At 44.3% G+C, this 22,728-nt stretch overlaps 1 protein-coding gene across 1 annotated transcript in view; it reads right to left on the bottom strand.

The window, feature by feature from the left end:
• Positions 1-1,511: 1,511 nt before the first annotated feature.
• The window catches only part of RASSF3 (Ras association domain family member 3), an 83,770-nt gene continuing 62,553 nt past the window's right edge, over positions 1,512-22,728 (bottom strand). Inside the window, exons 2-5 of the mRNA XM_050748430.1 lie at positions 13,756-13,863; positions 10,203-10,440; positions 7,394-7,503; positions 1,512-4,293 (exon numbers count right to left, since the gene is read on the bottom strand). Of these exons, the coding sequence (XP_050604387.1) occupies positions 4,144-4,293; positions 7,394-7,503; positions 10,203-10,440; positions 13,756-13,863 (606 nt within the window). The 3' untranslated portion in view covers positions 1,512-4,143. The remainder of the gene's footprint in view (positions 4,294-7,393; positions 7,504-10,202; positions 10,441-13,755; positions 13,864-22,728) is intronic.

The following is a 22,728-nucleotide window of genomic DNA, read 5'->3' as shown; positions in this document are numbered from 1 at the left end:
GCTGGGATTACAGGCATGAGCCACCGCGCCCGGCCCCCTTCTTTCAATAAAACAAAACACCTAATTAGGGTTATCTGACAGTGTCTCTGAATTTGTCACCAATTGATAACTGTTGCTTCAATAAATATTCATGTGAGCCGGGCATGGTGGCTCATGCCTGTAATCCCAGTTACTCAGGGGGGCTGAGGCAGGACAATCGCTTGAACCTAGGAGGTGGAGGTTGTAGTGAGCCCAGATCATGCCACTGCACTCCAGCCTGGGAGACAAGAGTGAAACTCTATCTTAAAGAAAAAAAAAAAAAAAAAAAAAAAAAGGTTTTTTAGTAATAAAAATTGACTTAAGAAAAAAAAAAAAAAAAAGTCCTACCTGTAATCCCAGCACTTTGGGAAGCCAAGGTGGGTGGGTCACTTGAGGTCAGGAGTTTGAGACCAGCCTAGCCAACATGGAGAAACACCATCACTACTAAAAAATACAAAAAAAACAGTTAGTCGGGTGTGGTGGCAGGCACCTGTAATCCCAGCTACTAGGGAGGCTGAGGCAGGAGAATTGCTTGAACCTGGGAAGTGGAGGTTACAGCAAGCCAAGATCATGCCACTGCACTGCAGCCTGGGCGACAGAGTGAGACTCCATCTCCAAAAATAAAAGGGGAGGATAAAAATATAAAAATTCCCAAACATTCCCCACACACCTTGGGTAGTAACCCAAGTAGAACCCCCCAAACCTGATTCCTCTGAATGTTTCAGTAGTAAGCAGAATTATACAAAGCCATAATTTTCTATCACAGTATTTTTATTTAGAGAGCAGCTATGGCACGTGAAAGGCCTCTACCACCCGGTGCCAGCCTTGCTCCTATTTCATCAGCCCCTCCAGGGGGCAGTGTAGTAGTAAAAACACTCCCAACAGCAGGCATGGAAGCTGAACACCATGGGACAAAGACGAGGTGCAGGTGCGCACAGGGCGGAACCCCATCATCCCTGCGGGTTCCCTAAACACTCTCCATCCCATCTGTGTAAGGCAGTCACGGTGACCAAAAAATTACAAATACTCACTTTATGTTGAAATGGTGTGTTTCAGGGGTAGGAGACCTCAGGGCAACAACAGGGGTGGAGGGAGATTTCTAAAGAACTGACAAGGTTCTATTTTGGTAATGGCCATGGGGTGTCCATTTTATATAATAATCCTGTAAACTGTTTGCAGGCTTTTTTATTTTTATTTTTTCACTCTCGGCCTCCCTCTTATGCATACTTTATATACTTTTAAATGTGTATATTTCAAAAATTAAAACAATTGTTTTAAATAAAATAGGAATATGCGGTGTGAGCTTAAGGTTATTTTTCCTCAGAGGATAAGGCAAAGAGAAAATGACATCTGGGAGAACAAATATGACCCACCCAAACTTAGTAAAGTTGTTGCATTCCAGCATGTGTCCCTGTGTATCTGCAAAAGCAGCTCAGCCCACTCCTGTGACCTTTTTAAATCTAGCATATCATAAATAAACACACACAAACATCAACTAATAACTTCAATTTTTAATAATGGAAACAATTTTGCCATTCTATAAACAATTCTAGGGAGGAAAAATCTTCCCTACAAAAATAAGCTTAAACCCATCAAAATTATAAATATTATAACTTTTTACTTCTGCCATTTAAAATGCTCTCCTGCAATACTACCCCCCTTCATTTAACATCTTTCCTGTACCATCACATATTGAAGAGAAAACAGTATTACAGCAAAGCTTAGATAGTTTAACATAATGATTTGCACAATGGTTCTTAAAAAATCTTTGGCCTTAGTGGCCTTTTTTCTTCACTTACACATTAAAAATGCTGCTGCAGTAACCAGTGTTTGGGAAAGGACATCAGTCTTCAAGAACCATGAACTGACAGAATTTCAATACAGTAAGTTTCCAAATTGCAACCTGTAGTGCACATGACAGTGAGCGAGGTTCTGGATAAATACAGATGAGGATGCCTATTCAGACAATCTACTTCAAGTAAAAAAAAAAAAAAAAATTCACAGATACCCATAAGCTACTACTTTAGGTTCTAACAGTGTCTTAATCTGAGAAACAAATGCTTCACAAAATATAAGTTAACTGGGATGAATAATTAAAAAATCAGGTGGTGATAACAATATACTCAAACCCAGGCCATAGTCTGAATAGTAAAACCAGTAAAAAAAAAAATCACGAAGGCATTCCCTGAACAATAAAGGTAAAGTGTTGGATGATAATGTCACTAAAACCTCATCAATGTACTAAAGAGAAGTTACATGCAAAATTAAACAAGATGTGCCATACATATTTGATAGCTGCTAATTCTATTTTTTTCAACTTTCCTTAAATGCTTAGGAAGATCTGATTGTCTCAGTAGATTGTGTGGCACAGCGTAACAACTTAGGTCTGCCTCCAACAAGATGGGTGTTCTCCAAAAAGTCAGAAGAGCCACCAAGAGAGGAACAGAAATGCAATAAAAGGCACAGTTCACTTAGGCAAAGAACTGAAGCACCTTGGAATTTCAAAAAGAATCCATTAGGTGTCACCAAAGTGTTAACAATTCCTTGGGAATTTATAAACAAAAAATATCTAGACTAAAAATAGAATATAAGGCCCCTCTGGAACCACTGCACACCTTTCCCTCTGTTCTCAGATTAAACTGCTGCATAAAATGAGGTTACTTAGCCTGTTTTAAGGAAGGCTTCTATTGCACATGCATTTCTTTGGTTGGTAATAACATGTACTTTTGTTAAAATATTTCCATAATGAAGCCCTGTTGTGTGGTTAGCTGGGTGTGGACTTTCCTCCCTTTCTTGGGGGCCTCCTACTCACAGTCAAGTTGCCCTTTAGAACTAAAGATCTGGTAGGATTGGGTCCTCATTCAATTGCCCTGTTCTATATTATGTAAGAACAGATTTCAATGTAGAAAAGAAAGCGGGGGGGGGGGGGGGGGGTAGAGAAGGAGGGAAGGAACAAGGTAGGGTGGGAAAGAGAAGGGAAGGAAAGAAAAAAGGGAAGAAAGGAAAAGGGAAGGAGGAATAAAAGGGAAGGCGGTGATTGTCACAAAAGTTTACTTGATAAATATCCTAGCTACCAATCAAGGGAAAAACAGCTGCCCCTACCCGAATTCCATCTCAACTTCGAAAACCACCTGGGGGAGGAAAATTATATACTGTATGTAACTTAACAAGAGTTAGTGAATGGTCACTGTCCTGCCAATGCACAGCAGCTACACCAATTAGACCTTCCACTCCAAACGGGCAGAATGAAGAGGGTCAGGTCCAGTGTGAGGCCTACCTCTGCCCAGGTCAGCAGGCTCCACCGGCCTGATTTTCTGGTCGGTTGGCTGCAGAGTTCATGGGGCCCTCCTTTTGGTTTAGCTCCTGCCTCTGGCTCTGTTCCCACATTTTACCCACCAGGAAACCAAGCGATCCTAAAATGAGCTTAACATCTCCACACTGAATGCTTTTAACTCATTTACAAGCAACTACCCCTTTCTCCACTACCCCTAACTGAAAAGCCAAGTCACCTTCCACAGCCCGCTGGCCACCACCCCGCATGCCTTCTTCCAAACTTACACTTTCCTTTCTGTGTCAACCCCTAACAAAATCCTTCACAATAAATTCCTCAGAGTTCCTAGATTCCTGTGCCTTTCGATTCACATGGATAGATTCCTCTGACATTAAAAAAAGAAAAGAAAACAAAAAACCAGACAGGTAGTTTCAAAATAGGACAAGTATTCAGAAAGATTCCTAGTTAAGCTTTTTAAAACATCAACAGCATATCCGTAAGCTTAACAGCATCATCACATAATTAAAACAACCAAAAAAAAAAAAAAAAAAAAAAAAAACACACCCCCAGAGTTCATGCTTCCAAGCACCCTCGAATGCTCCTGACGACGCTACAGGTTCACAGCTTGCCAAGAGGTAACACTGCGGTGCTGAACAACAAGCTTGCAGCGCCCCTTACATGGGACGCTAAGGTGCAGGATGCTGTGTGACCAGGTTTGGGGAACAAAATCTACAGATAGAAAGGGGAAGACCCTAGCATAGAGGGGCAAGACAGCAGCCCTCTGAGAAGAGAGGCACTTGCTGTTGTTTTCTACATCGGTCCCCGCACCGGGCCTGGCAGGCAGAGAGCCCCCTTTAATCAGGCTTCCAGACCTCGCGGAGGGCTTCTTCCAGCTTGTGTCTGTAGGCTGCGTAGCGCCCCCGCAGGTTCTGCAGCTGCTCATCTTCTTCCTTGTCCAAGATACGCAAGAAATTCTGTAGTTCTGGAAGGCTGAAGGCTTCCCACTGTCAGGAAACAAAGAAAGAAGAACGCCAGGTGTTTCATGCTCAGTCAGACTTAGGAATGCCGACGGGGAGCTCCCGGAGGCGCGGCTGCCCTCCCCTCCCAGCCCCAGGCCGCAGAAGGTGTGGTCTGCAAGAGCTGGGGTGTTGCCAGCCTAAGGACTCCCTCTACTCCCACTCCCACCTCAGCTCACACCAATCACCTTCCTACCCTCTCCTCCCACTGTTGTTCAAGACTATCTCCCTAAAAGCCAGGGACCTCCGTATCCCTAAGTCTATTAGACACTTTCTGTCCTTACCTGATTTGACCCCCAGCAGCATTAAAAACTCGACACTCCTTCCATCTTAACCTCGAGTCCTCATTGTAACTGACTGCTTTCTTACCTCGCATAATCAATCTTATCACTCCCAAACAGTTCTCCACTCAGCCTTTTCTCCCTCGGTACGGCCCCTTGGTGCTAGCTACCATCATCTATCCCTCCATCGCTGGGACAGCTTCCTACCTGGCCTCCTCACTTGGCTCTTATGCTCCCCAATCTGTTCCCCAAACAGAACATCCTTTGTAAAATGCACGCTGGCCAAGACTCTCTCCTGCGTAGAACCATCCGATGACTTCCCGTAGTTGCTGAGGCTAAGTCTGAAAGACTCTAAACTCTCCTGCCCCATCTCTCTCTCACTGAGCTTCACTTTCTACCCAAGTGGCACGCATTCTCCCCTCCTCCACTTTACCTGGCTATGAACTACTCATCCTCCCCATCTCAGCTTAAATGCTACTTTCTCTAAGCAGCTTTCCACATCTTCCTCCCCTCTCTTCCCACCCGGGACTAAGTGTATCAAAAGCCTTCACAGAGCCCTCATCACAACCAAGATTTTAAAATTACAATTATTTGCTTAGTATCTATCTCACCTGTACCTTACCTACACCACAGCTGCCGTACTTCTCCTATTTGGAGTTTATCTCTTGCCTTGAGGCTCTGAGCCTTGTTTCCTTAACAGCTCCTAGAACTTATTTAGCAGGCACAAAATAAGTTTTTAGGCTGGGCATGGTGGCTCATGCCTATAATCCCAGCACTTTGGAATGCTGAGGCAGGAGATCACTTGAGCCCAGAAGTTCAAGACCAGAAGTTTGAGACCAGCCTGGGCAATATAGTGACACCCTGTCTCTACAAAAAATTTAAAAATTATCTGGTTGTGATGGTACCTTCCTGTAGTCTCAGCTACTCGGGAGGCTGAGGTGGGAGGACTGCTTGAGCCCAGGAGTTTGAGGCTGCAGTGAGCCATGATTGCACCACTGCACTCCAGCCTGGGTGACAGTGCAAGACCCAGTCTCTTTAAGAAGAAAAAAAAAACAATTAAAACAAATTTTAAAAAATAGAAGCAGTGAATGTCAAGGAGGGTATCTAGCATCATCTAGGAGGTTTTTTCCAAACACATCCCCCTCTCCCAAAGGGAGGCCTGGATCCTGGTGGAGAATTGCTATCTGATGGTGTAGAGAAAAGGTTCAAAATAATCAAATACAAACAAATAGAGAAAAATAAGTAAATCCACCAAGTGGGCTCAGTGGTAGAAGAATTCCTGGAGATAAGTTTAGGCTGGTTATTAAAAAAAAAAATGAGCAACATGGAGGAGGAGAGCAAAATTCCACGTTAGAATATTCTGTTAATTTTTAAAATTTCAACAGATTATCTTTCACCTATGTTGAAGTCTCCAAAATAAAGACATCATATAAATATCCCTCCCACCCCCTAACAGCTATGGAAATTTCTTCCTTCAGTTCAGTTTTCCTCAGATAACTGAGAAACAAGAACACCATACAGAAGTCCAGTACAGCAGTCCGGAACAATAAAACCCAATGTCAAGTCAATTTCACACCTGTAATCTCAGCACTTTGGGAGGCTGAGGTGGGAGGATCGTTTGAGCCCAGGAGTTTGAGACCAGCTTGGGCAATGTAGCGAGACCCCATCTCTAATTAGAATTAAAATAAAATAAAATAACTGAGTTAATAAAATTCTTGCCCAGTGTAGTTCTAGTTGCTACTTAAAACACTAAGTACAAGAAAAATAAAACACTGACTAGACTATGCTCATGTGTCTGGCTTAAGCTGGCAGAAGGAATGCTGTCTAACTGCAAAGCCAAGTCAGACTCTGCACCCTGCCTTCTCCCCAAAATGAGTCTGAATGTCTTGAAAAGCTTCAAAACACCAGAATCAAAACAAACTTCAAAAACATCTAAAACCACTGTCTTCCTAAAACTCCCTTCACTTCCATGTATACATTTCTAATTGTGACCCAAAGCCACCTTGTAAAGTGTTTAGTCCCACTTAACAGATTTTAAAACTGAAGGCTAAAAGATGAGATTTACCTGAGGTCATGCTACTAATCTAACCAACAGTCGGAAACAGAGTGTTTCCCAACTTTTAACCTAGAAACCCTATTCTCAACTGCACCATGTAGGACATTTCATACCATTTCCTGTTTCCAGACAGAAGACTAGGACAGGAGCTTGGGATTTGCTCAAGTGTCATTTAAAGCTGACACTTGATCTAGAGGGCAGGCTCAAGTACTTTTTTTCTTCTACTGAACTGGCTAAATACAATCCTCCCTGGAGACAACATGGCAAATGATGCACATGGAAACATAATTTCTTAATCAGTTGACTGGGCAAAGGGGAAAAAAAAGATTCTAGAAAGCTAAATGTCTTCCATGGTAAAGAGATCAAATTTCCTTTTATTTCCCTTTAGAAGGGAATTAGCCTGGAGACTTTTGTTAGCAGCAAACACATGGTGAGTGTCAACTTTCAAAGTTCAGCTGGACTGGAGTATTTTGGAGGTGGGAAGGGGGGAAAATGACTCTCTGGATGGAGATCAAGTAAAAAATTTTATTTTCTCCCATCTCTGACAGACTAATAACATAAGGTTATAAGAGAACAACACTGTAGGCTAACTTTGGGTTCATTTCTGACAATTCAAAATCTCTCTCCCTCTCCCTGCCCTCCAACTCTCCTCTCTTCCCATCCCCCATCAATAGCCAAGTCGCTAGGCTACTGCAATTAAATAGGGCCAGCTGTTCTGTACAGTGTAAAGCAATAGTGAACAATAACTTACCTCTCCAATTTCATGTTCACGAAGAACAAAACTAAGCGTGTCTGTTCTGGGCCCTGCTACCAAACGCAGGTAGAGTGGATGTTCCCGGTCTGAGAGCTTGCAGGCGTAGACTGGGTAAGGAAACAAGCAGCATGTTACAGAGTATTCAGCCATTCCTGAGACCACTTCCCCATTGTGATCCCCTCCTCCAGATCAAGGTAACCATTCAAGTTACCCCAGTCTCCAAGTCGCCAATTGGCTCATCTTATTATTTAATACCAGTAGCCCACAGTGGAATAAAATCTATTCTGTTTCTGTTCAAATATAAACTGTGCCTTGATTAAGGAGGAAATTATTTTCAAGAATAAATTTTAATAGGTATTAGTCCCAAAATATGCTTATAGTTAACTCTGCTCTTCCTTTTAGAAAACAAAGATAAGAGCCGGGCATGGTGGCTCACGCCTGTAATCCCAATACTTTGGGAGGCCGAGGTGGGCAGATCACCTGAGGCCAGGAGTTTGAGACCAGCCTGGCCAACATGGCGAAACCCTGTCTCTACCAAAAATGCAAAAAATTAGCTGGGCGTGGTGGCGGGCACCTGTAATTCCAGCTACTTGGGAGGCTGAGGCAGGAGAATCGCTCAAACCTGGGAGGTGGAGGTTGCAGCAAGCTGAGATAGTGCCATTGCACTCCTGCCTGGGCAACAAGAGTGAAACTGTGTCTCAAAAAATAAATAATTTTTTTTTTAAATGGAAAAAAAAAGAAAAAAGAAAACAATCAACCTAAAAACGGGTCTACAACTCCTTTAAAAACAATAAAAATAGGCCAGTCATGCTGGCTTACACCTGTAATCCCAACACTTTGAAAGGCTGAGGCAGGAGGATCACTTGAGGCCAGGAGTTCAAGACCAGCCAGGGCAACATAGCAAAGCCCTGGTCTCCAAAAATATATATATATATTTTTTTCTAATTAGCCAGGCATAATGGTGCCCACCTACAGTCCTAGCTACTCAGGAGACTGAGGATCACTTGAGCCCAGGAGTTCAAGGTTACAATGAGCTATGATCGTGCCATGGTACTCCAGCCTAGCCGACAGAGTAAGACGCTGTCTCAAAAACCAAGGCCAGGGGCTTGCGCCTGTAATCCCAGTACTTTGGGAGGCCGAGACAGGCGGATTGCCTGAAGTCAGGAGTTTGAGACCAGTCTGGCCACCAACATGGTGAAACCCCGTCTCTACTAAAAATACAAAAGTTAGCTGGGCATGGTGGTGGGCACTTGTAATTGCAGCTACTTGGGAGGCTGAGGCAGGAGAATCACTGGAACCCGGGAGGCGGAGATTGCAGTGAGCCGAGATTGTGCCACTGCACTCTAGCCTGGGCAACAGAGCAAGACTGTCTCAAACAAACAAAAGACAAATTTTAAAAAATGTATATACCATCCAAAGAACATAAAAACAAAGAGTTCTAGAAGCAAATCTCTCTACAGATTAATTAAGAATTAGCAGCTACAAACCAAGCAATCAGAATATAAGCTCTGGTAGCTTCAAGCACAGCTATGTCTCATGCTAGACACACCCATACAGTGACATTGCCAATCATGTTAAAGGATTTGCCAGCCATGGGGGTAATATTTCAACAAGTCACTATTACTTTCAGATTGTACAGCTGAAGTCCAGGTGAGCAGGCAAAGAAACTGGCAGATAAAAATGCCATCGAGCTTCTCTACATTATTGTGGCACTTCCAGATGCACTGCCTTGCCAATTTCCCTGTAGATATAAACTTCCCCCACAATACTAAGCTTGTGACCTCTGGAGGTAGGAACCCTGGTCTGCTCATCTTTGTATTCCACAGGGTCTAGCCCCATGGTATGTTTTTAAAAAGATGTATGCATACTCAGCAATGGGCTGGGTTTCATCCTATGTAACTGAAGAACATTACTATCATGTCAAGGTTAATATATTTTCTTCTATAGCTACATGAGGCTTTACCCAGAAAAACTAAAGAAAGCTTCAGTAGTTTATTGTACACACACACACACACACACACACACACACACACACACACCCCAATTTCAAATCACATGTAGTTAATCACTGAATCACTACTGTCCACCACTGGTATCAATTTCTGGTCACTGCCTGACCTGGAATATCTCATTCCGTTTCATATAGTAATTTAATATTTAATATTCTCTTTCTATCCCCTGAATGTGGATATGAAGTTTAGTCAGACCCTAGATCAAAATGTTATTCACTCATCTTATAAGCCTCTGGGGGGCAGAGTACCAAAATGTCCCGGTGTAACACCAAGTGAGACAAGCTAAGGAATCAGGAGAGCCCAGGGCTGGGCCATTTCCATCAGTACGCTGAAATGTGCTGTGATGCACATGTGCCTCCCCAGTCGCAAGGTCTCAGCACAGGTCCACCAAACCACTCCATGTACCGATGCACAACAAATGTGGAATGTGCTATTGAAAACTTTAAACACAGAGGCACTCTTTTGTGTCCTAAAGAAAATTAAAATCAAAGCCACTCCTAACAATAACAAAAAACAGCCCCCGCCCCATCCCCCCAACAACAACACAAAATAGTCCATAACTGCCCATTGCATATGGATGCTTCCAAGCTCCTCAGACCCACAACTGTCCAACTCAAAAATGTGGACAGCCAGGAAGCACTAAGTGCATGCTAAGATCACCAAGGCTTCCAGCATCGGACTCCAGGCTCTGACACAATTGACATGGATGAGACCCACCAGTCTTCCCTCTGCTAATGAGAACAGCAGATGTAAGTAGAAGCACAGACCATTTTCCTTTTAAGCTGGCAGCGTACCTTGGTCTTCCCTGTGACAACGCTTATAAAGTGCAAACTTGGCAGGGCTCTCAGTCACGAGAAACTTTTTGAGCAGGGCCTCGATCACTTCCCCGACAGTGTTTGTGCTGCTGATATGAAGTGTATTCATACAGCCATTGCTACTGGGAGAGAGTTTTCCAGAATTTGGAGAAGTCTGTGGAGGTCTGCAGAGTTCCATCTGTACTTTAATGAAGCCAGTGTAAATCCCATTTGAATTCTGAAGCAGGGAGAGAAGCACACACTTAGCTGGGTGGATGGTGGCACTTTAGGGAAGGAGCATATCAAAACAAAATGGGAAGGTGAAACACTCCTTTGTTCTCTTCTCTTGGAGGTTTGTGGCAAAACTTCACTAAAGATTGCCCCCAAGGGAATGACCTCAGAGGGCGGTTAACACACCAGGCAAAGTGCTTCCAGAGGCAAGGTCTGCAGGGCAGATGTGGCAACTGAAGAAGCCTCCTGATGCTGTGGCTGACTGCTGGCCCCAGACTCATGCCTCTGAAGCTACTGGCAAAAGGTCAGGGCCCATTTGCAAGGTTACAATCCAATGAAGCAGATGCTAGCCAAACCACAAAACTTATTAAAGCTTGGGGGATATGTCTAGGCTACAGGCTCAAAGGAAACAACATCCTCAACTGGTGACTATTATATGCAAAAGGAAGGTCACAATTAGGGCTCTGAAATACCAAAGTCAATAATGAGGAGACAGTAAGAAAATAGGCTATTTTCATTCCTAGTGGCTATATTCATATGCACTGAATTACCAACTTTGCTTAAACTTTTTAACACAGCATATATGCCATACAGCATAGGATGCATTTCAGGTCTCTTAAGCAGCATTTTAAAAACAAATTCAATCGCTTGAGGTTGCAGCAAGCCAAGATCACGCCATTGCTCTCCAGCCTGGGCAACAGAGCAAGACTCTGTCTCAAAAAAAAAAACAAAAAAAAAAAAACAAATTCAAGCCACTATACTTCACAGTACAGATCTTAAAAACAACTATCTTCGCTGATGGCAGAATTACTATTTCTTAGTTGACAAAAACAGTAATAACAGTTTGGTCTTCGCTTTTTATTTTTATTTTTCTATTCAGTATATTTGGGGCCAGGCGCAGTGGCTCATGTCTATAATCCCAGCACTTTGGGAGGCCGAGGCAAGCAGATCACTGGAAGTCAGGAGTTTGAGACCAGCCTGGCCAACAGGGTGAAATCCTATCTCTACTGAAAACACACACAAAAAATTAGCTGAGTGTGGTGGCGGGCGCCTGTAATCCCAGCTACTCAAAAGGCTGAGGCAGGAGAATCTCTTGAACCCAGAGGCGAGGTTGCAGTGAGCCGAGATTATACCATTACACTTCAGCCTGGGCGAAAGAGTGAGACTCCATCTCAAAAACAAACAAACAAAAACAGTATATTTAGAAAAGATTTACTGTAATGTTTTATTAAAACAAACTGTCAAGTGTTACATATAAATGCCACAGTTAAAGTAGAACATTTAAAACTACCTTTATGGTGTGTTATTTTTCTTCCTTCCTGCAAGATCAATTTCCAATCCCAACTGATTGAAATCCCAATTGAAAACTGTTTTGTTTTGTTTTGTTTTTTTCTGTTTTTGAGACAGGGTCTCACTCTCTCACCCAGGCTAGAGTGCAGTGGCACGAACACAGCTCACTGCAGCCTCAACTTCCTGAGTTCAAGTGATCCTCCTGAGTAGTGGGGGCTGCAGGCACCCGCCACTATGCCTGGTTAATTTTTCTATTTTTAGTAGAGATCGGGTTTTGCCATGTTGACTAGGCTGGTCTCGAACTTTTTTTTTTTTTTTTTGAGACGGAGTCTTGCTCTGTCGCTCAGGCTGGAGTGCAGTGGTGCAATCGCGGCTCACCGCAAGCTCCGCCTCCCAGGTTCATGCCATTCTCCTGCCTCAGCCTCCTGAGTAGCTAGGACTACAGGCGCCTGCCACCACGCCCGGCTAATTTTTGTATTTTTAGTAGAGACCGGGTTTCACTGTATTAGCCAGGATGGTCTCCATCTCCTGACCTCGTGATCTGCCGGCCTCGGCCTCCCAAAAGTGCTGGGATTACAGGTGTGAGCCACCATCGAACTCTTGACTTCAAGTGATCCACCTGCCTCGGCCTCTCAAAATGCTGGGATTACAGATGTGAGCCACTGTGCCCAGCCTAAAATTTTTATCTTTAAAATGATATGGATAATTTGTATCTGTTTTAGTCTCTATGGGGAAAGAAAAAAAAAAAAAAAAGTAAGTAGAATTCTCCTTTGATGAAAAAATGTGTTTGAAAAAGAAATCTTGCTGCTGGAACGATGAAGAGGTTACCTTGGGATTTTTCCTCTCCCCTCTTTTTGGAGGAGTTCTACCAGGGAGGGGTTCTTTACCACAAGGGTTTCTATTGAAAGCTCCTCCCCAAGAATCACCGGATTCGGTAGGGCCTGTTTTAAACCAATCACCCTGTCCTTTACCAAACTCTGTCAGTTCACAGTAAACAGACTGAAAGACAGGGGTCCAAGTGCCCTGGAAACTGGTATCAAGGGCTGACAAGTGCCGTGAGGAAGGCAGGCCACTCAATGGGTAGGCGAGACCTAGATGCCAGCTAAGTTTAGAGGAACATGAATACTCTAGTTCTGCTGTCAGCTCTTGTTTCCCTGTCACCAGGCCCTGAGCTTTCTCCCTCCTGTACACCGACTCTGCATGCTTCAAACAGTGTGGTGCAATGCTGTGGAAGCCTGTGACGGCGACGTGGAAGACACTGAGTATTAAGTACCTTGTCTTACACTAATGACCGGCAAAGAAAACTATCCTATTATATACCTCTATATTCCAATCCATGGGCTCAAAATCCTCTCCCTGACACTTCCATACTTATTTTGTACAAGACAAAAACTTAGGGGCTTCTGATACCTGTAATCCCAGCACTTTGGGAGGCCAAGGTGGGCAGATCCCTTGAGCTAAGGAATTTGAAATACGCCTGGGTGACATGGCAAAACCCCGTCTCTACAAAAAACTACAAAAATTAGCTGGGCATCGTGGCAAGCGCCTGTGGTCCCAGCTACTCTGGAGGCTGAGGTGGGAGGATTACTTGAGCCCAGAGGTCGAGGCTGCAGTGAGCAGTGATCGTGCCACTGCACTCCAGCCCGGGTGACAGAGCAAAACCTTGTTTCAACAAAAAAAAACCCTTACCTGAGGTCTTCTTAGAATCTGAGTCACTATTTCTGTATGTTAGGCAATGATGCTAAAAATCCTTTGAGGAAGGAGGGGTGGGTCACAAAATCCTTTAAAATAAAATTATAAGTGTTTCCCTTTTTTAAGGTTAACCCAGCAACCGATTTTTGAGACAAAGCCACTTCACAATACAGATTTAAATTGAAAGCCACAGAAATATTGCATTTTCCTGTTCTGTATACCGTGACTACTACCCTTCTACAAATGTTATTCAGATATTTAGAACTATAGATTGTAGTACCAACAATTTATATTTGTTTTTTTCACAGGTGTCAACCCAAATAGTATTGTGGGTACTTACCAAGGTCATCTTCAACTTGTCTGTGACTGCCAAGTTGTATTTATGAACTTTCTCTTTGATCTCCTCTTTGCTGAGGTAACTGTGGGTTTCCTTCTCTTTCTCAACATCCTAGAAGAAAAACAAGCCATGTCACATGTGAGCAATCATAGAAAAAACTGCGGATAGGCCGGGTGCGGTGGCTCACGCCTGTAATCTCAGCACTTTGGGACGCTGAGGTGGGTGGATCACCTGAGGTTGGGAGTCTGAGACCACCCTGACCAAAATGGAGAAACCCTGTCTCTACTAAAAATATGAAATTAGCTGGGCATGGTGGTGCATGCCTGTAAACCCAGCTACTCAGGAGGCTGAGGCAGGAGAATCACTTTGAGAGGCAGAGGTTGCGGTGAGCTGAGATCACGCCATTGCACCTCAGCCTGGGCAACAAGAGAAAACCTCTGTCTCAAAAATAAAAGGGGATAAGTCAGGATTTTAAAAAAATTCCACACAAGGGCTGGGCACGGTGGCACAAGCCTACAATCCCAGGACTTTGAGAGGCCAAGGAGGGCAGAGCTTGAGCCCTGGAGATTGTGACCAGGCTGGGCAACATGAGGAAACTCTATCTCTACAAAAAATATAAAAATGAGCTGGGCGCAGTGGTGCGCACCTGTAGTCCCACCTACTTGGAAGGCTGAGGTTGGAGGATCACCTCAGCCCAGAAGTCGAGGCTGTAGTGAGCCATAATTGTGCCACTGTGCTCTAGCCTGGGTGACAGAGTGCGACTCTGTCTCAAAAAAAAAAAAAAAAAAAAAAAATTACAACCCATACAAGAACCGTGTTGTTTTTGCACATCACCTTGAAACACACACACACACACACTCTCTCCCTCTGTCTCTCCCCCTCCCCGCCCCAGCTCCCTCAATGCTTCCCTTTCTCTCTTACTTTCAAACTCTCCAGGCTTATCCACCAATTACGGTTCTCATTCTTTCAGACTACAGTCTTCCTAGGGGATATATTTTTTTAAAAACTAATTTGTCAGCAGCTAGAAATATCCCTGATCTGTAAACTGTACACAACTACCAGAGGGTAATTCATCTTCCAAACAAATCCCCAGGCCAAGATACAAGTAGCCAGACTTCTCCTTCCTACCCTTCCAGTCTCACCCACTTCTCTACCTCCCCACACTCTAGAGGGAGAAACATCGGTTAAATCCTCTTCTCACTGTGAAGAATTTATCAATAATTAGCTGTCTAACTAGTTCCACCAGTGCATGACATTATGCAGCAGTAGACGTGATCACAAATGACCAAATTACAGCGTTTTGTCACCCTGACGAAGTATACCAGGCACCTAACTTGTACTGCCTTTACTTCTCCCAACGACCTAATCAAGGAGGCATTATCACTCCAGTTTCAGCAAATTAAACTGCTGGAAAAAAATGTAACTGTTCAGTGGAAGCAAATGAAAGCCTGCTAACCCTCCCTAACTCCAAACTTTACTGGGAGCTCTAAGAGCTTCCACAGGGGTGTTCTCATTTAATCCTCCCAACAATGAGCTAATGCTAATTAGCACCCCTATGCTACAGATAAGGACAAGATTTACAGAGGCCAAGCAGTTTGTCCAAGGACAACCCAACTAGTTGAGAGACCAAAGTTCTACTTTAATCCAGGTCTTCTAGGGTGTTCCCACTAAATCCAATCGGTCCCCAAGGGTCTGGTGTGGGTAAACATTTAAAAACTTACAGAAAGGCTGCATAATCAGACTCAACACAAGGAGAGGAAGAACAGTTAAAATCTAATGATTTACGCCTGCAAAATAAAGCCTTTGTAAACACGTCTCTTTCTGCCAGACACATCACACCATTCTCACAGCTGGATAGTCTCCAGGCAGGCACTGGTTTCCATCTGCCCACTGGAAGCTAGTGTCGTAAATACACCAGGAGGGGCTACTACAGAACTTGCATCAATATCACGTTGAGTAAGAAAAGGCTCTCGATCCATTCAAACCTCAAGATCTTTGACTTGAGACCCTAAGAGGAGTGTGCTGACTACAAATTATCACGGTGACTTTTCAATGTCAGCACCAACCTGGTGAAGTCTAATGGGTCAGTATACTGGGTAATACTGGATAAATACCAGCCCAAGATAATGTGTTCACTCCCTAGCTTTAGGGGTAGGCTTCAAAGTCCCTTGGGAGCATCCTATTTGCCAATGTAAAACCCCAAAGTAATCTTATTTTTGGTATTAGTGTTTGGTGGGGGAAAAGCTGTGGATTAAAATAAGCTTTCAAAAGCTCCAGTGACTACTTCCAAGAAAGTGTTTTGTTTTGTTTAAGACAGGTCTCACTTTATCACCCAGGCTGGTGTGCAGGGGCATAATCACAGCTCACTGCAGCCTTGACCTCCTGAGTTCAAGCGATCCTCCCACCTCAGTCTCCTGAATAGCTGGGACTACAGGCAAGCACTACTGCACCTAGCTAATTTTTTGTATAGATGAGGTCTGGCTATGTTGCCCAGGCTGCTCTTGAACTCCTGGGTCCAAGCAATCCTCCCACCTTAGTCTCCTAAAGTGCTGGGATTACAGGTATGAGCCACTGCACTGAGCCCCAAGGAAGTTTTAAACATGTATCGCATCTCTGTCTTGCTCTTACCAATCCACAATTAGCTGGGCACCAGTCATAGCTGAAGAAGAAAATGAAGTAGTCTTGGATTGTGCATTGTTTTAACTGTCCAAAGACTCTTCAAAGCATATACTAAAAAGTGTACAATAAAGGACTTAAAATCTCATGGATGTGGGATGGGAAGCTGGCAGGGCAAAGGGGTGTTGCAGCAAGTGCACCACACCTGCAAGACTTGGGCTCCAGTCCTGAGTCTGTCACCAGCTAACTCTGTGCCTTGGGCTTCACTTCTCTGAGCCTGTTCCCTCATTTTCTACCAAACAAGGAACTAGAGTCAATCACCTCCTCTAAGGTGCTTTCTGGCCTAGGCTGATCTGATTGCAAAGATGTGGGGGCGCTTTCACAGGTGTGAGCAGGCCTAGAATAATCTGATTGAAAAGATCTGGTGCTGCTTTCACAGGTATGACCAAGGGCAAAAGAGTTCCATGTGAGGAATCACCAAAGGCTCACCATTAAAAACACAGGAAATGGCAAAGCACATACACAGCAGCATACATACATCCTAGGAGCTTACCACCACTCACATGAGAATTCTAAGAACGAGGAGAAGGAAAAGGGGTAATGGGAGTGATTAAGAGCAAAGAACAGGGTTAAGTAAAGCTGGTTAACCCTAAATTACAGGTTTTGCTGATGCTACGGGACTTAACACCCAGCCTTAGGCCCCTTCGCACAGGCAGACCCAGAAGCTTGAGGAAAATCCAAAGAGTAAGCCAGTCTGGAAAGAGGTATTTTCCCTGGATCATCCACACACAGATAACTGAGACATCCTTATGTAACAATTATCTTTCCTTCTCAGAGATTAAAAACTAAGGAAACTGGCTGGGCGTGGTGGCTCACACCTGTAATCCCAGCACTTTGGGAGGCTGAGGTGGACGGATAACCTGAGGTCAGGGGTTGGAGACCAGCCTGGCCAATGTGGCAAAACCCTGTCTCTACTAAAAATACAAAAATTCAGGCATGGTGGCAAGCACCTGTAGTCCCAGCTACTTGGGAGGCTGAGGTAAGAGAATCGCTTGAACCCGGGAGGCAGAGGTTGCAGTAAGCAGAGATCATGCCATTGCACTCCAGCCTGGGAGACAGAGCTAAACTCCATCTAAAAAAAAAAAAAAAATGGATCAACTGGAAAGAAAAGTATATCCCAGAAAAGTAGGTAAAACCCAAAGGGCCCTGATGCTGTACTTTTAAAGCCAAAAATGTAGCAATCATACACGCAAGCCTCATCATTCGGCAAGTATTTGCTGAGCTTCTGCCATGTGCCAGGCACCTGCCTAAGTGTGGGGCAGTCAGGCTCAGCAGCAGACACCACGCCCGTCCTCACAGGGCTTGGTGTCTGCGCAAGTGGAGTGGGGAAGGTCAAAGGACAAACTGCTTCCAAAGTGGCCACCAAACACTGTTTCTCTGGGTCTGGTAGCAAAGAAGTCATAAGCTCAGGCCTTGGAACAGAGGACGGTGGTTTCATTTAGCATCAGAGGAAAACCCTTAACTCTACAAACTTCCCAATTGTTTACCCCTTTAAAACAGACGCTCCTGTCCGCTCACAGAGCAGAATCGTCCCCCTTCCTCCGCATACACTGATTATGAATCAGAACCACAATCTCTAGGAATGCAGCTGTATGCCCAGGAAAAACGAAGAGAAGAAAATGAAACCCAGGAGGGGCACAGTAGGTCTCACAGGTAAAGGGGTGGGAGCAAGAAGGGTTAAAAGAAAACAGTGCAGCAGACGTGGGATAGATACAACACCACGTGTCAACCCTGGCCTTTCATTGTGATGGCAGGAGAGGAAACGGCATGGGGCGCAGTTGTCTGTGGATAATGTGTCAGTTATTGTTCTTGGCAGGCAGTGAGGGCATCATGCCACGCCTGAGAGTGTCTGCTTGGTGAGTTACAAGTCATCTTTTCATAAGTCAGTTTTGTTTTGTATTCCCCAAACCCTCCAGCAGTTTCTCAGAGGAAGAGTTCTTCCACAAAAAAATATTTCGTAAATCCTAGACTCTTCTTCCCTCATTGTTTCCAGCCAGCAAGCCCTGGAGAGCTGATCTTAGGCTCGCTTCAGTTCCTGGGTGGGGTTACGTCACTGTTTTTCAGCAGCGAACTTTCTCAGATGGGACACACCCAACCTCACAGGCACCCAGGAGTTCTTGCGTAGCATGGCCCAGGCTCTACTCAAGAAATGCAGCCCAATCCCGCAGGCTCACAACTCAGACTTTCGAAGAATATGCCCCAACAAATCTGGGTAAAGGGTCTGAAAATTGTTTATACTCTTTTGGTTAATTTTTCTATAACTATGAAATTATATCAAAATTAAAAACATAACAAAATGCCCAATAAACATAGTGCAATTCAGAGTGACTATTCGGGCCGGGCACGGTGACTCACGCCTGTAATCCCAACACTTTGGGAGGCCAAGGTGGGTGGATCATGAGGTCAGGAGTTCGAGACCAGCCTAGCAAACATGGTGAAACCCCATCTACAAAAATACAAAAATTAGCTGGGTGTGGTGGCGCACCTGTAATCCTAGCTACTCAGCAGGCTGCGGCAGGAGAATCACTTGAACCTGGGAGGCAGATGTTGCAGTGAGCTGAGACTGTGCCACTGCACTCCAGCCTGGACAACATAGCAAGACTCTGTCCCCACCACCCCTCAAAAAAATAGTGACTGTCCAAAAGAGAGTGAAAAGGTGAATGTGGCCCTATCATTTCCTCTATTTTAGCTTAGTGACAGCCTGTGGACTATGATTTAGACATACTTAGGTCTAAAATCACACAGCTCTGCCACATTCTAGCTGTGTGACCAGAGGCAAGTTACTTAACCTCTCTGGGCCTCAGTTTTCTCATCACTGTAAAATGTGCGAAAGAATACCTACTTTATATAACTGTTATGAAGATATATAATACAAGCCATTATTCAACAACTATTTATTGATTGCCCATTGGTGCCAAGCTCCATGCCAAGCACTCAAAGCTGTGGACCCTGCCTTTCTGCCTTTGCTTGCCTGACAGCCTAGGAAAGTTTACCTCACTCCCCACCCCAGCCCCACAAGAGGTTTTTGGGTGTTTTTTTTTATTTTTTACTTTTTTTTAGTATTACAGATCTCTTTAAAAAAATAAAGACCTTTTACCAAAAACAAACAAAAAAGAGCAAACATTAATAGCACAGATGCTCTGATTGAGTGGGGGACAATATATGCACAGTGCCTGATGCCAGTGGCATGACACTCAGTAACTGGTACTACCCTGCCACTGGGAGGTCCCACAGCTCTCACAGGTGCTCTGACACCTGGTCAGGTTTGGGGTCCAGCCTGGGTCTGCAGAGAAGGGTGAACTTCCCAGGCCAACAGGTACTTTCTCCAAGTAAGGCTAGATTCCAAAATCATGAATTCCTACTTTTCATCTCATCATCTGTTTTGGCAATAGGCAGTCACCTGCTGATGACCAACAGACTGGGATACCCAGTGTAATAACAGACAGAACAAGTTCTAGCCTAGGAATTGCACACAGAAAAACATCAAGCACCTTTCACACAGAAAATGGCACATTTATTGGAGCAGTGGGCCCATCCCATGTTGCAAATGGAATTCAAGGCTAGCTCAAACTGAACTGAACCTAGGTCTTGACTCCTCTAGATGTCTTCTAGTAAGGACATCAAATAAAGTACCATGGACCAGACCGAAAGAGAAAAACATTCTCTGGGAGAGACATTTCCACTGAATTCATGGAGGGACTTATAAGCAAACCAAAGCAGGTTCGCACTGAAGCATGGTATGAAGTAAACAAGTGATTTCCAGAGAGCACTGTGGGGGTTTCAAAGGAAATTTCAAAAGAAAATTTCAGCATGTGAAGTTAGGTGCTCCTAAACTAGATTTTAAAGTATGATTAATAGGGAAAAATACTGTTCTCAGAAGTCTTTTAGGTATACAAAGTGGAGGCCATGTGATGAATACAAAGAGAACTGTCACACAGAGCTACAAAGCCCCAGGAGGGTCTTCCAGGTGGGGAGCACGTCTTGCTCAACCCTAGTGAAACGTATGAGAAGAGCCACCTGGGACAGTTTTGCATTTACATTTGATGTCTGTCCAATGTTCTTTACTTTCGGCAGCAAAACCTCTAAGATATTAAAGTAGGCAGAGTTATCAAGCATGGTGTCTCACGCCTATAATCCCAGCACTTTGGGAAACTGAGGCGGGAGGGTCACCTGAGCCCAGGAGTTCAAGGCCAGCCTGGACAACATAGCACACCCTGTCTCTAAAAAAAACAAACAAAGAAATAGCTGGGCATGGTGGTATGCACCTACAAAAACTTGTTTAAAATAATAAAGTAAGCAGAGGTGTTGAGGGAGCCCAGAAAGTTTTCTCAAATAATGATCAGCATTGTTGATATAATGAGGGCTCTCCAGCAGTGTTTTCTGCAGTGGAGGAAATGTCCTGTAACTGTGCTGTCCATCAGAGCAGCCATGAGCAACATGTGGCTTCTGAGCCCTGGAAATGAAAACTGAATTTTAAGCTTCATCTAATTACTGTAGTAAACATTGCAAATACAGACTATAATAGACAGAGATGTAAATGAAGAACGACGAAGGAAAAGATCCACAATAAAACAGTGTAAAACAGGATGTTCTAGAGCAATACTGCAGACCAGGCACAGTGGCTCATTCCTGTAATCACAGCACTTTGGGAGGTCAAGGCAGGTGGATCCTTGGAGCCCAGGAGTTCAATACCAGCCTGGGCAACACGGGGAGACCTCGTCTCTACTAAAATTAGAAAAATTAGCTGGGTGTGGTAGTGTGCGCCTGTAGTCCCGGCTACTCTGGAGGCTGAGGCAGGAGGATCACTTGACCCCAGGAGGCGGAGGTTGCAATGAGCCAAAATCGTGCCACTGCACTCAAGCCTGGGCGAGAGCAAGACTCCGTCTTTAAAAAAAAAAAAAAAAAAAAAAAAAAAGCCAGGCACAGTGGCTCACACCTGTAATCCCAGCACTTTGGGAGGCCGAGGCAGGTGGATCACCTGAGGTCAAGAGTTCAAGACCAGCCTGACCAACATGGAGAAACCCTGTCTCTACTAAAAATACAAAAAATTAGCTGGGTGTGGTGGCGCATGCCTGTAATCCCAGCTACTCGGGAGGCTGAGGCAGGAGAATCACCTGAACCCTGGAGGCGGAGGTTAAGCCACTGCACTCCAGCCTGGGCAACAAGAGTGAAACTCTGCCTCAAAAAAAAAAAAAAAATTCTACCCCTGAAGGAAAGAATCAGAACAGCTGTTTCTGGGGTGTCTGGCGCTGCTGTTCTTGTCCTTAAAAGTACAGTGTGCTGCTTGCTGCAGTGTTCTCACGGCACCAGTGTTGATAATCTGCCATGGTGCCACATCGAGAGACTCAATGCTTATCTTGGTGTATGGCCCTGGCATGCTGATTCATCCTGGCCACTCCAGGGCTGGGATTTTTCCCCCCTGCCAGATGACAGGATTTTTTTTTTTTTTTTAATGGCAGGATACAGGGTGGGGCTCTATTTCCACTTATGTGAGGATTCAGGAGTTCATCTTGCCTGAATTCAGCTTGTAAGCAGGCAACTTTTTTAGTGCAGCTACATAAGATGGTCACTTTTTTCATGTTTCCAACAGCAAGGAAAAGGTTAGAGAGGGACTTAACAGCCTCTCCCCATCCCCCAATCCTCCTTGTAGCACTAGATGCATCACTGTCATCTCAGGGCAGGAAAAATAAGTGAAAAAACAGAGGGCAACTGGAATGAACAAGGGCAATGCACACAACATTGCAGAACAGCAGGGGGCCATGCTCCCCAAAGAGTGTTCCATGGAACACCAATCCTCCAAAATGTGCTGTGGACAGAAAAGGCCCTCCTGTTCTTCCTCCTCCTTCACTCCTCTTAGAGATTCCCAGTGTTCCTTAGAATGTTCAAGGCTCTAAGAAATCCTGCAGTTAAGAAACCAGGCCGGGCACCGTGGCTCATGCCTGTAATCCTAGCACTTTGGGAGGCCGAGATGGGAGGATCGCTTGAGCCCAGGAGTTCGACACCAACTTGGGCAACATTGCAAAACCCCCATCTCTATTTAAAATTTAAAAAATTAAAAAATAAACCAGTTAAAAGACATAACAAGAAAACCTTAAGAAACTTTTAATGTTATGAATGTGACATTCCTTAACTATAAGCAAATGAGTACATTATAAAGGAACAAATATTTCTTTTTTCTTATTATTCACTGAAGTGAGCAGATTCTATTCATTAGAGGATTATCAGCACACACAATCCCCATCTGTTGAACTTGAAATTTTAAACAACCTCTTTCTTGGTCCTTAAGGTTACTTGTTAAGC

This window comes from Macaca thibetana, chromosome 11, assembly GCF_024542745.1.
Source record: "Macaca thibetana thibetana isolate TM-01 chromosome 11, ASM2454274v1, whole genome shotgun sequence".
In the NCBI taxonomy this organism is placed as follows: domain Eukaryota; kingdom Metazoa; phylum Chordata; class Mammalia; order Primates; family Cercopithecidae; genus Macaca; species Macaca thibetana.
Note: the sequence above shows the minus strand (reverse complement) of the source record. Positions and strands in the feature narration are given on the sequence as shown.